Consider the following 13244-nt stretch of genomic DNA (forward strand, 5'->3'; position numbering starts at 1 on the left):
TTCACTGCCCCGGCATCATCTCCAGTTCTGCTTCTACAGCACAGGCCACCTTACCATGAAGTGGCAGGTGTCAGCATAGCAAGACCTGGAAAGAAGAGGCAGGAACAGTGGAGGAACTAGCATGGAGTCTGTGGGGGAAGACAGGAGAGCATGTATATAGGGTATTTGGGGAGGCAGGTGAAGCTGACCAACATCCCCCACTGTACAGCTCTGACCCCTCCTTTCCCTGCACTGCTCCAACACACCTCACATTGCTCCCCTCCCTCCCACATGGCTCTGACACTGCTCCAACTCTTCCAACATTCCCTCCATCACATCCATTGCTGACCACCCCCACAAACCCTAGGCTCCAAGCCCCCTAGGCACTCCCACATACACTGCTTCAAATGCAAACACAACCCCAAGCTGCTTCACCCGCACCCTTGCATTCCACACCCCTGGTAAGCTCGCAGAGGCCATGAGGAGGAGGGGAGATGGTGAGGCTGTGAAGAGTGCATGTACCAGATGGAGGCAGGAGAGTGGTGATGCCACAGGCACTGCACATGCTCATTCCCTGTTCCCCATCCCAGACCACTTCTATCCCTTATTTGTTGAGGGATGATCGAATGCCCCTTTAGGAAACTCAGTTCTTCAAAGCTCTAGTCAAACTGGGTTTTCATGTTTTGTGCCTGAATTCTTTACATCAATAAAGTTTGCTGTCCAGGATGTGCTGGCCCAGTGCACAGCTCCAAGGGGCAAAAGATGACACAGAGGGTGGGCATGGCCCTCACTTTGTACCCTTCCAAAGCCAGTGCACTCCTCCACACTGCTCCAGCGCTTCCTTCCTGCTCTGACTTTCCTTGTTACCTAACTGTGCACCTTTTTGAGGTTTAGAATGTATGTGTACACTACAAGCACTACAGAAGCACACTACAGCGAGGCCACTGTAGCACAGGCACTTGCTACAATGACTGAAGAGGTTTTTCCTGTCAATGTAGTAAATCCACCCCCTCAATAGGCAGTACACTAACTCCTCACTTAAAGTCGTCTCGGTTAACATTGTTTCGTTGTTACGTTGCTGATTAATTTGGGAACATGCTTATTTAAAGTTGCACAATGCTCCCTTATAACGGCGTTTGGTAGCCACTTGGTTTGTCCACTGCTTACAGAAAGAGCAGCCTGTTGGAGCTAGTGGTGGCGGCTTGGAACCAGGGTGGATGGGCAGCCCCCCCCCCCCCCCCAATAGCTCCCCGCTTCCCTAAATTCCCTATGCGGCAGCCACCCAGCAGAGTTCTTCCTTAATAATATCCAAGATTTCCCCCTCCCAGCCCTGCCCCAAACAGCAGGATCAACCCAGACAAAGGGCTCTTACTGATATAGGGGTTGTTGCTCCCTCTGGTTGGAAGCTCCAGGAGATGGACGCTGCGCTGCTGATCACATCTCGGGATGAAAATGTGCATGGAAGTCTTGCTTCTGTCCCATTCTCCACAAAGAGCTCCTCTGGTGTCTTCACATCAAGTGCTGATACTCTGACTGTTTGGGGGTGGGGAAGAGGAAAAGGAAAAATGAAAGTCAAGAGCTGTCTTCAAGGACCAGCAAAGAACAAGCTACGTGGGATGAACTGGTATCACCTCAAGAATTACACAAGAGATCCAAGAAGGCAGCATCACCCCTATGGTGATGGGTTGTGCAGATATCACATCAAGTTTATAGCATGGACACATTGGCTGGATCCTGCTTCCCCTTTCTTGTGGCTTTTGCTATGGGGTGTTCCATGCCAACAGCTGCTTCCTGTTGTGCAGCTGGTGGGAGACAATGTTATAGTACGAAACTCCCTCGTATTTACTGCTCCAACTTCCACTGGCAGTTTTTGAGACGTTAACCTTGAGAAAGGTTTTGGGCCTGCTGCTAATCCATTTCCTGCTTGGTTCACACCTCTCTCCTCCCCATGACACACTGAATCTCTGCTGCAACTGGAACAAAACACCAAATTCAACTCCACTCATGATGAAGTGGGGGGGGGAGAAACTAACCTTTTGACTAAGTGCACCACCTAATTCTATAAAGGCGTAATGTTACCATTCCCTGGCTCACTTCAGCAGGAGTCCTAAATAAATCATCAATGAAATACATATGAATTGTTTCACTTACAACATTACCAAAGCTTTTAACTCCTACAGCATTTCAGGTGAAGGATCTGTTTACCAAGATTTCTCGTTACTGAGCCTGTGATAGATGTGCACAGCCAGTCATACAGACTGGAATCTTTGTCACCCCATCCTTCTCCTCACTTCCAAAAGAGTAAGCTTCAGAGTATTTTACAAACGGAGAAGTTGGTAACAGCGACTCCGGGGTGTGTTATTGCCATTAGATCCGAATTTAATCTGAAAGGAAGTTGGATCACCTCACACAACAAGCTTGGAAAAAAGCCTATAAATGTCCATTCTATTAAAGATAGATTATAATATTTTAAACTGAGGCAGCCTCCAGACACTTAGCTACCATGGTGATGAGTTGTGGTTTAAATATGGATTGCCAAAACAACATAGGGTGGTAAGTCTGCAGCGGGTCTGAAAGCGAGCCCTGAAGATTGCATATGGCTCATTAGAGTAAGTTCATCTTCTGTAGAAGTTGGTCTGTAGAGTGCTCTGGAAGTGCTAGTTATTTATTCTCCTACAGAACAACCTTGTTTAAAGAGGCCAGGGGAGGCTGGGCATTACTGACTGCCTTGTCATCACAGCCATTGTATCAAACAAACAGAACAGCACAGAAACAGCGCTCTAAGGGAGGTGGATTTTCAACAAGAGGTTGCATCAGAGCTTCCCTTCTCCCCTACATATAATCTAACTACAGGCCAAGAAATACTCCTTTCCTTGGGTCCGTACTACCAAATGTTTATTCTGAACACACAAGAGGTCTTCTGGAAATTCAGTGAAGTGAATACATAGCTGCAGTGCTGTAAGTAGATTTTTCTGCTAATGGAGTGGCTATTATGATAACAGAAAAAAATCCATTGTTTCAAGTCCAAACCACAGAACAAATCTCCCTTTCAGGTAAAAAGCAAGCAAGATGCCCTCAACATTAGTGTAGGAAGTAAAATCAGCACTGAGACATTGCTTGCCTGTATAGGGGACAGAGGATTCATTGCTACCAACAGGAAGGAGTAAGCACTGACCTGTTTATTCCAGGAAGCCACTGTTGTACATAAATAGCCCTTGGAAGTGTGGTGAAGAAAAGCCTCATCTCCCTCTTTCAGCCCACACTTACTAAGCAGCAAGGATTTGGATCAATCAAATATTTGAATTGCTCCGCTCCAGCTCCGGGCATAAAACCTACTGGTCTGCGCTCCAGCCCCGGGCTCCGCTCCTAAGCCCTGCTAAGAAGGAGTTTTACTATCGGAGGATCTGTTGTACACCTGAATATTAATAATCTTTCACTCCTGGAACAGAAGCCAGGTTTCCCATTTAGTTCATAAGTGGACATTGTCTCTTCAGGTCCAGACTAAGATTCCCAGTGGACTACATCACAAAGCCACCCCACAATGGTTAGTTTATTCTCACTAGCCACAGACCCTGATGCTTTAATAGAAATGTGTTAGGGTCAGGAGGTGGTAGTAACCCCCTGAATTACATAAACAGCCAGCCGGCACTAGCGCATACAATACAGCATAGTCTCCAAAGTTGTAACCTCACTAAAGATCAGATCTTACAGACTTGAACCCTGTAGCAACATAACTGCATTCATCTCAGGAACAAAGACCGCTCCCGGTTATAGTCTCCAGCCAACCCTGATACCAGCATCATTGAATCTATGACCATATCCTCAAATCCCAAACAGACATCAGAGGACTGTGATACAGAACACCATCCTTCAGCTTTCCCTTCCCATCTCTCCCTGCAACAGTCAGGAGTCATATTAGCCTGAAAGAGCTCAGGGTCACCTCATGCAGTGCCTCTGACACAGCTGCAGAACATTCTGGAATAAGAGTGTCCCCACAGGAAGCTATCCAATTCTATTGGTTTAACTATACACCTCTACCCCGATATAACACGGTCCTTGGGACCCAAAAAAAAAAAATTCTTACTGCGTTATAGGTGAAACCGCATTATATCGAACTTGCTTTGATCTGCTGGAGTGCACAGCCCCGCGCCCCCGGAGCGCTGCTTTACCGCGTTATAGCCGAATTCGTGTTATATAGGGTCGTGTTATATCAGGGTAGAGGTGTATCAGTAAAACACGTCCCAAGAATGCATCAGATCTATAAACGGAAGTTGTAAAATCCAACAAGGAATGCAGCAACTTCGGCACAAAGATAAAGAACTTGAAGCGCTGCTGCTGAAGCTAGAACTTGGCACCGGAATCTGGCATTCTCATAGGCTATGCTCTACCAAACAGGCTGGCCTTTGACTAAGTACTAATCATTCAGATTAGTACTTAGTTCAAATTTCTGGGGCTTCCAGCAGATGTTGGGCCCTACCCCCCTCTAGAGTCACCTGGGGCACAACACTAGAGGAGCAGGCAGCCGGTGAGTTCCCCATTTACACAGGGGCGGCGGGGCTCAAGCTTTGGGCTTCAACCTTGGAGTAGCGGGGTTGCAGGCTCCGGCCGCAAAGCTTCAGGCTCCAGCCCCCCGCTGCCTCCCCCAGCCCCTACTGCCTCCCCCGATCCTCCATCCAGGGCTTAATTTGTCCCTAAACTTGCCGGGGCTGAGTAAGTCTGCTGTGACAAGTGATACTTGTATGTTCGTTGATATCACTTGTCACAGCAGACTTATTAGCTAGCACTAAATAAATTACTATGATTTGTACAATATGCACATATTTGTTTTTCCTAAAGCTAATTAAGTATTTTAGGAAAAAGTGTGAGCAGCCACCAGCAAGAGTTGATGGCTGCACTCTGAGGCCACCAAATAATTTGTCCTGAGAACCCTAGTGTCTACAATGGTAGGTTTGGAGATCAAGAAACTATGTTTAAGTTCTTCTCCACATGGGAAAATTGACCAAAATAGCTATTGAAGAATAAGTTTCTCTCCATTTGGTGTAATCAAGCCAAGTAAGAGTAAAATAAAAGCAGAACCATAAACAGATAAACCCAAGGAGGAAGTTGAAATACCAAATACAGAACCCCACACTCTGCTATGTGGCATTAAACAAGATGAGAATAACCAGTAAAGTTAATTGCACTTGAACATCTCTTGTGGAAGTGTAAATCTTAGGTATAATTATGAAGAGGCAGACACCACTGTGTGCAGGTCCACTTTTTCTCAGCTAGAAACAGTCTTTGGGTAGGTTAATAACACCTACTTACCAGAGGTGCATTGGCAAAGTACAAGCAGCAGTGGCACAAAGCCTCTCTGGAGACGGTCATCACTGACCCTATTATCAGCAATTTAGCAGACTGACTATATCAGTTACTAGGCCTTCCCGCCTCTCAGAGGCAGGCTCTACAGCAATCATCCTGTAGTAAGGAAAGAATGGAAAGTTACTCAGCATAACCGTAAAGTTGCTTTACAGAACAGATGTTCACGACCAAAATTGTTTCCAAGCTAAGTTACTCATTTTGACCCCTAAAACTTATTAGTTTTCACCCAATTAGACCAAATGGTCTTGTGGCAGAACAAGCTCGTAATTTGCTTAGAAACCGGTCCAATATATTTTTCATGAAGTTGTTATCCACTGGGTGAAACTCAGTTTAAGAGGAGGTTGAAGTGACAGGAGTGGGAAAGCCTAAGTGTCACTGCTATCTGCTATCTAGCCCTGCTCTTTACATCCCTCCACTGGCTCTCCCTTCTCTATCACATCAAACACAAGCTACTTACCTTCACTTTCAATGCCCTTCACAGCCTAATCCCACCCTACCTATCATCTCACATTTGCTATCAAGCTCTCAACTCCCATCTCCACTTGGCCCAAGAAGCCAGCCTCCATCACCCACTTGTTAAACTTTCAAACAAGCATCTTTGTGTCCCCTGCATACCTCATCACTCCTCACACTTAAGAGCGCCCTGTAAACATCTGCAATCCTACTCCATTACCTTCCTTCAAATCCCTCTTCAACTCCTTTGCCATAATGGCTACAAAAAACCAGCAATTAGACCATTGCTGTGTTGAAAGCACTGCCTATCATGCTGACCAATATTGTTTCCTTGTACTCCCCCATTTGTCTCTTCTTATACACAGACTATGTCTATACATACAGCGCTGCAGCTCTCCATTGGCATAAAAAAACCTCCTCCGCAAGCAGTATAAACTAGGACGGTGGGAGAAGCTCTTCCACTGACAGTGCTGTGCACCTGAATGCTTATGTTGGTGTAATTGATGTCACTTGGAATATTTACACATACGTTTTGCCAACATAGGCTGTAGTGTAGACATAGCTGCAGAGTGTAAACTTTTGAGGCAGGGACTGTCTTTGTTCTGCGTTCAGTGCCTAGCACAATGGGTCCTGGTCTATGACTAGGGCTCCTAGGTGCTAGGAGAACACAAATAAAGTGAGAGAGAGAGAGAACTTTCACACAGCATAAGTGTGAAAATTAAGTGAAATAAGATTAAGGTTAAAATGAAAGTCAAAAGACTTAAGTAAATAGGATGTTAATAAGGTAATTAAATAAAGCAAGATGAAAGGACAAGTAAAGGTATGGAACTGAGGTGTTGAAGTGATATCACAAGGTTGGCATCTGTCCCAGAGTAAGTCCTGCTGACAGCTGTAGGTTTAAGTAGCAGTGTGGTAATTAGTGTGAAATTCTGCAGGGGCCAGTAATGCCACCACCCACTGAGGCTTTGTCTTCCTGAGGAAGAGAAGAGTTCTTAACAGCTCAAATCAAGAACACACCTTCCTCTCCCACCCCAGTGAAGACAAGGCAGGTTTGTATTTTCACAAGATTTAGCAGGTAGTGTTAAAGACTCGATTTCCTCCAGTTTTAATTCAAACTGCCAATTTGCAGGTTGGAGTTTTAATTCAACCTTCTAATTAGTGTGAAAACTGAGGGAAATCAAGTCTAACACAACCTGCTAATTCTTGTGAAGACTCCAGCCTGCCTTGTCTTCATTAGATATCAAGTGAGTTAGCTAACTCGACTTAACACCCTTTTTCCTAGGGAAGGCAGCCGAATAGGAAAAAAATGACAGATGACTAAGGCTACGTCTTCACTACCCGCCGATCCGGCGGGTAGCAATCGGTTTATCGGGGATCGACTTACCGCGTCTCGTGAGGATGCGGTAAAATCGATCCCTGATCGCTCTGCCGTCGACTCCGGAAATCCACCTCGACAAGAGGCGGCAGCGGAGTCGGCAGCAGCGGTCGGCTTTCCCCCGTCCTCACCACCAGGTAAGCCGACCTAAAATACGCAACTTCAGCTACGGTATTCACGTAGCTGAAGTTGCGTATCTTAGGTCGGAACCCCGCTGTAGTGTAGACCTAGCCTAAGGCTATGTCTACACTGGCAACTGAAGGACAAAACTTGTGTCTTTCAGGTTCCCACCCCCCCCCTTTCTCCAAACACCTCTGAAAGACAAGTTTTGACGGTGACAAGCACCAGTGTGAACAGCGCTTTGTCAGCAGGAGCGCTCTCCTCCCAACAATGCAAACGCTGTTTGTTGGGGACGGAAGTTTTTTTGTCGGCAGGAGAGCCGACAAACAGCAGCTACACTGCGCCACTTTTAGCGGCCTGGCTGTAGTGACACAGCCATGTTGCTAAAAGCTGTGTAGTGTAGACATAGCCTAATTTTTGAGTGCTTAAAACCCCACCACAATCTCTATCCTGCCCTGGTATTGCAGGGTCATCATGTCATCCAGATAGCCAACATAATCTCTATAAGGTTTGCTAGTTAGCAACAAACGATTCATTTTGACTGCCTTCACGACCATTCCTACCAATACATATTCATAAAGTTTCACAACTGAAGATTTTTTATTTCCAAGAGAAATTAGGGGATGGCACCAATCTAAATGAGGGAGACATCTCTCTTGCATTGACAATAGCTATTGTTGGACCATAAAGGAAGAGAGAAGAGACTGATGATAAACAATGAGTGAGTAGAAAGAGGAACGGAGAAAATCCATAAGGTGGACTTAGGGCGTGCAAAACAATTCTATATAAGGCAGTTTTGAATCATAAAAACGGTGAGTCAGTGGAGTTGTTGGGTCTTTACACCCTCCCATATGTAATTGAGGAGTCATTGCTAAGGCAGAACAGGAAAGGAAACAGTTACCACACTTGGATTTTCCATGTTTTATATAAACTAAGAACTTTGTTCCTCTTTTGCTTAAGACTAAGTGCAAGTTGAAAAACCCAACCAGTCCACCTCTGATAAGTTGTATATCAAACTATGATTACCACACATTCAATTCTTTTCCCCTGGGGGACTCTCCCCATACCACCACAATTGAGCACCAATATGGCTTGAGATATGTACAGTTAAAAAAAAGTATGTCAAAGAATGGCATTATGGCGTACTGCCATTGTAAAACCAGAAGGGTGAAAATATACCCAGTTGGTACAGCTTTAGGCATTTTACAAGTGTCCTGAAGTCCCACCTTTATCTCTACGCTGCTGAGACAACACTTACTGGCAAGGGTCCTTGTTCTAAGAAGCCTCTTACTCCGTTCTGCTTCACTGCCCAATCTTTGCCCCAGTAAGAGCTCGAGAGCTGGAAAGGGACCCAAGAGCTGCATCAAGTTTGCATGAGATGGAGCACACACTGCAGCCATCCTCATCCTTAATATACCAGGGAAGCCTGTGAAGACTAAATGCCACAGTAACAAATTATTCTGATCAAGATGGAGCATTGCATACTGGACCCTGTAGTATATAGGGGCTGCACACACATCTTAAGGATTAAATCCCAAAGGCCAGTGTAACGAAGCATGCACATTGCATTTGATCTGTGCTAGAAAAGATCTGTGTTAGAAAAGTACCACCGGGGGGGAGGGGGGAGGAAGGGGAGGGGAAGAGAGGTTTCAAGTGTTTGTTTGTTTTTTTAAATAATGGACATCAGCTAAAGGAAAAGATACCTGGACAGTACCTTTCATACAATGTACAAGTTTGTTTTTTTCCCCCTGTAGTTCAAACTGGGAGAAGACAGTTGCATCAGTAACAGGGGGCACCTTTCCTTCCACAGCCTTTAGGTGCATGTGTGGCACATTTTCAAGTCTATTGTGCAATTGAAAAATGGAGGCATGCAACATTAATTTCACAGAGAGGCAGATTTCCAGGAAAACTGCCACAGGCCTCACCTGTGGCTCTTAATGGGTGCATGTATTTATTTAATAATAAATTAATTTTCCATGCTTATCTAGACTTGAGGAATGGCATTATCTTGTAAGCTTGTAGACTTTAATCTCTTGTATAAACTAGATATAAGACAATAGATGGTGGAATTTTTTAGGCTTTTATTGCCTTGTTTAAGGAAACTTGAAAACATTCCAACGTTGCTAATTCTACTTCTGAACCGGAGTTAGCAACATCTGGGACCTCAGTGTACACACCCCACTGGCTGCTGGTACAGTCTTCAGCACAGGATTATCTAAGCCTGCTCACAGCAAGTTTTGTCAACATGATGCTGCAAACTGTCAGCAGCTGCTGGATTGCCTACCCTAGGGTTCCCAACATTGCTAACATCAGTTCAGTTGAACATGTGTTGGCAACAGATGCTCAACTGGATGAGGGTTTCTCTCCCAGCCAGTGGTAGAGACCTCCAAACATCTGCAGTCTTAAATTCCCTGCAAACCCAGCCTTGGCCCTTGAAACATCTGGCTACTAAGCACATGCTCAAACAAAGTGATATAGATTCAGTTTTTAGGAACTTGATTATCCAAAAATCGATTCCAATATATCCAATTCCAGAAAATGTTTTTCTTTAATAGATCTGCCAAATGTTGGTATTTGTAGGCATACTCCCTCACTCTGAGTTAATTTTAAGTAGTTTACATTTCTCCCTCATGAGGAAGGATTTTGCTGTGTTTCAAGGAGAGACTTTAAGAACCTTTCTTGTATTGTCCTGTTTTGGACTACTGTTTAAAAAAAAAAATCAAGATTGATAAAGAGAGGTAAAGTGGATGAGGGAATATCTTCTATTGGACCAACTTTTGTTGGTGAAAGACAAGCTTTGGAGCTACAAGAGCTCTTCAGGTCTTCTTGACTTTTTTTTTTTTTTTAAATCAGCTTTCCTCCCTAGTGCATTGCAGCTTTTAAAACAATTGTTGCAGTCAGTTATTTCTGCTGCTCCTTGCACTTTGACTTTTACTCGATTTACAGCTCTTGGTTTGCAATATTCACTTTGGTCCTAATGTGTTAAAGAACTTGGCGTGACTAAGTGGAGAATACTTTCCACTCGTAGTGCACATTTTCTCAAGTTCTCAAACAAAAAACAAAACAAAACAAACAAACAAACATTCTCAAGTCTCAGCTCCACCCTTTTTCCAGATGGGCAAGCTTGGTACATAGCCTGAGGCCTGGTCTCAAGTTGAATATGAGGCTGACATAGCTACGTCGGTCAGGAGTGTGGATTTTTCCACACCCATGACCAACATAGCTAGGTCAGCCTCTTATTTAAGTGGTGACCAGGCCTCAGGCTGACATAATGGCTAGAGCAGTGTGACATTCCCCTGGTGTTATCTGGACCGGTGATCTGCTAGGTCGCTCCAATCCTCGACTCTGGGAGCCAGTCTTACCCTGCTCTGCTGTGAGAACCCCCACTCCCAGGCTGTTCACGCACAGCCTCTAGCACGTAAGCTGCTCCCAGTTACGTGAGTGAGCACTTTTGGCCAGCTGCTGCTTGGATTGTGCACCCGAATGACACTAGCCAATATCTCCGGTCCCAGACACAACCCTGGGAACCTCCATCTTGCAGTGTCCAGTTATGCACGCTAGACGCTGCATGCTTATATGAGTTCATCAATTTAACAAAAAAATTGATATGTACCAGGCTGGTTATCCCAAGGGGAGTCTCTGGCATGCTTCACACCAAACGCACTGCTTCACGTAGAATAAACAAATTTATTAACTAAAAAATATAGATTTTAAGTGATTATAAGTCAAAGCACAAGTCAGATTTGGTCAAATGAAATAAAAGCAAAACACATTCTAAGCTGATCTTAACACTTTCAGTGACCCTACAACTTAGATGCTTCTCACCACAGGCTGGCTGGCTGCCCTTCAGCCAGGCTCTCCCTTTCGATCAGCACTTCAGTCGCTTGCTGGTGGTGTCTGTAGATGGAGGTGGAAGAGAGGGGAAGAGCATGGAAAATGTCTCTCCCTTTTATTATGTTCTTTCTTCCCTGTCTTGGCTTTGCCCCCACCCCCACCCCTTCAGGGTCAGGTGAGCATTACCTTATCCTAGTCCCAAACTGACCAAGGGAAGGGGGGTGACTCACTCCAGAGTCCAACAGATCCTTTGTTGCTGCCTAGGCCAGTGTCCTTTGTTCCTGTGAGGCTGGGCTGGGCTTGTCCCATACATGCCCTGATGAGGTGTGAACTGCCCCTCTGTTCCTGGAGAGTTTTGCCTGGGCTTGTTTTAAGCCAGTGGTTCTCAAACTTTTGTACTGGTGACCCCTTTCACACAGCAAGCCTCTGAGTGCGACCCACCCTAATAAATTAAAAACACTTTTTTATATATTTAACACCATTATAAATGCTGGAGGCAAAGCGGGGTTTGGGGGTGGAGGCTGACAGCTCGCGACCCCCCCAGGTAATAACCTCACAACCCCCAGTTTGAGAACCCCTGTTTTAAGCCATGAGGACACATTTTCAGCCTCAGAACTATATACATGAAATTACAACTTATAACATTACTATAACAACAATGCTCAATGCATCATGAGCCTTCCAAAGACACTCGACATGACAAACTTTGCACTGGATACCACACAATCATATTATAAGGATGAACATGGGGGTGCAGGGTGTTTCCCCGAGATACAGAGTGTCGCAACCAGGCTTTCAGTCCCGTCTTACCTATTGCTGACCTGAGGAGTAAGTCCCAGGATGGAATTTCTCACTCTACCTGTGTACAGGATAATGGGCGTAGTTTACTTCCAATATGAGGAAGCTATTTTGGGAATTATGTAGCATGGGAGCATAAGGCCACCTAAAGGCAATACCCTAAGTTCAAAGACGGTAATTTAAGAATCCTTTCCTTTGAACTCTGTCTCGAGACAAACATTCTGAAGTCTGACAGGGGACCCACTGACCTTCCAAAGTGAGATGAATTCTTCTATGGATTGCATTTATCCAATAGGCACGTAGGCCAGCAACACAACTAACTCTATATAGTGTATATAAAGCTTTGTAATTATGCTGTGGGGCAGAATCTAAGCCAGTCACAAGAAGAATAGGAAAACAACATTTTGAAGACTTATTTTCTCTACATTAAAATAGGTAATTTGGTGGTGGATTCAGGGTTTTCAACCTGAGGGGCAATGAGTTATTGGTGGTGCCACTTTCGATTATACCTCTTCCCCTCCCCTACTATGGCCAAGATGAGCAGGGCTGGGCCCCCGTTGCGTCCTTGCTCCTACCCAACAGACTTGTCAACACAGCTCTGTGGTCTATGAGGGTGTGAATCAGGAAGCATGCTAATGTGCTGTGCACTAACCTTGCTGGCGCAATATAAAAGGTACCTCGATCGCCTTAAGGTTGCACTACAACTACGTGAACTCGGACCCTTCCAGTTCACGCCAACAGTGCTTACGAAGTGCAGTTAGAGTGCTCATCTATCTAGAAGACGGAGACTCTTTGTAACACCCCATTGTCAGCTACTCTGCCAGTCAGCACTCCTGCCCAATATCATGCCTAACAAGACAAGTCTGCCTTTCCAAATTTTTTAGTACATGGATTTTTTTTCGGGGGGACTGGTATTGGCTATTTTGCATTCCCTTACAGCCACTACCACCACCCATGATTAGTGTCACTTCTGCAGTGAAAGAAAGCTAAGCACCTGATAGCTACCTCCTCCTCCACATGAGTCATCTCACAACAAAGAGAAAACTGCTTAACAGAAACTACTGTATTGCAGAGTGGGATTTAGTAGCCAGAGGGAGTCTTGTTCTCCAGGGATGGTCTAACCTGTTTTGCATAAACTGCATGCCATGCGGGAATTCCAGTGTTTCAGCTTCATACAAAAACAGGTAGCAGTTGGCCAATCATACAGGTTTCTTCTTCTGCATTGGCTAATTCATCCACCCACAGGGCACATGTCCAATTTGTTCCCTACTTGCAGTTATCAGAAATTTCAGAAAGGTGCTATCTACCACCACACTTAAACACT

General features: G+C 45.0%; 1 protein-coding gene across 1 annotated transcript; it reads right to left on the reverse strand.

Annotated features, from left to right (window-relative positions):
• Positions 1 to 1327: 1327 nt before the first annotated feature.
• On the reverse strand, positions 1328 to 8694 carry LOC113409341 (myelin protein zero-like protein 1). Its single transcript, XM_026663131.1, has 2 exons — positions 8547 to 8694; positions 1328 to 1512 (listed from the first exon to the last, which is right to left on the reverse strand). Exons 1-2 carry the CDS (start codon positions 8692 to 8694, stop codon positions 1328 to 1330), a joined length of 333 nt encoding a protein of 110 aa, XP_026518916.1.
• Positions 8695 to 13244: the final 4550 nt, after the last annotated feature.

The sequence above is a fragment of the Terrapene carolina genome, unplaced genomic scaffold, assembly GCF_002925995.2.
Source record: "Terrapene carolina triunguis isolate 2854851 unplaced genomic scaffold, T_m_triunguis-2.0 Scaffold32602, whole genome shotgun sequence".
Taxonomy (NCBI): domain Eukaryota; kingdom Metazoa; phylum Chordata; order Testudines; family Emydidae; genus Terrapene; species Terrapene triunguis.

Excerpts from the sequence above, each read along its gene's own strand:
- LOC113409341 (XM_026663131.1), bottom strand. The coding sequence starts at position 8,694 with ATGAGGATGGCTGCAGTGTGTGCTCCATCTCATGCAAACTTGATGCAG. Across the intron at positions 1,513-8,546 it reads TAGAACAAGGACCCTTGCCA|TCAGAGTATCAGCACTTGAT; the intron begins GTAAGTGTTGTC and ends ACCCCCAAACAG.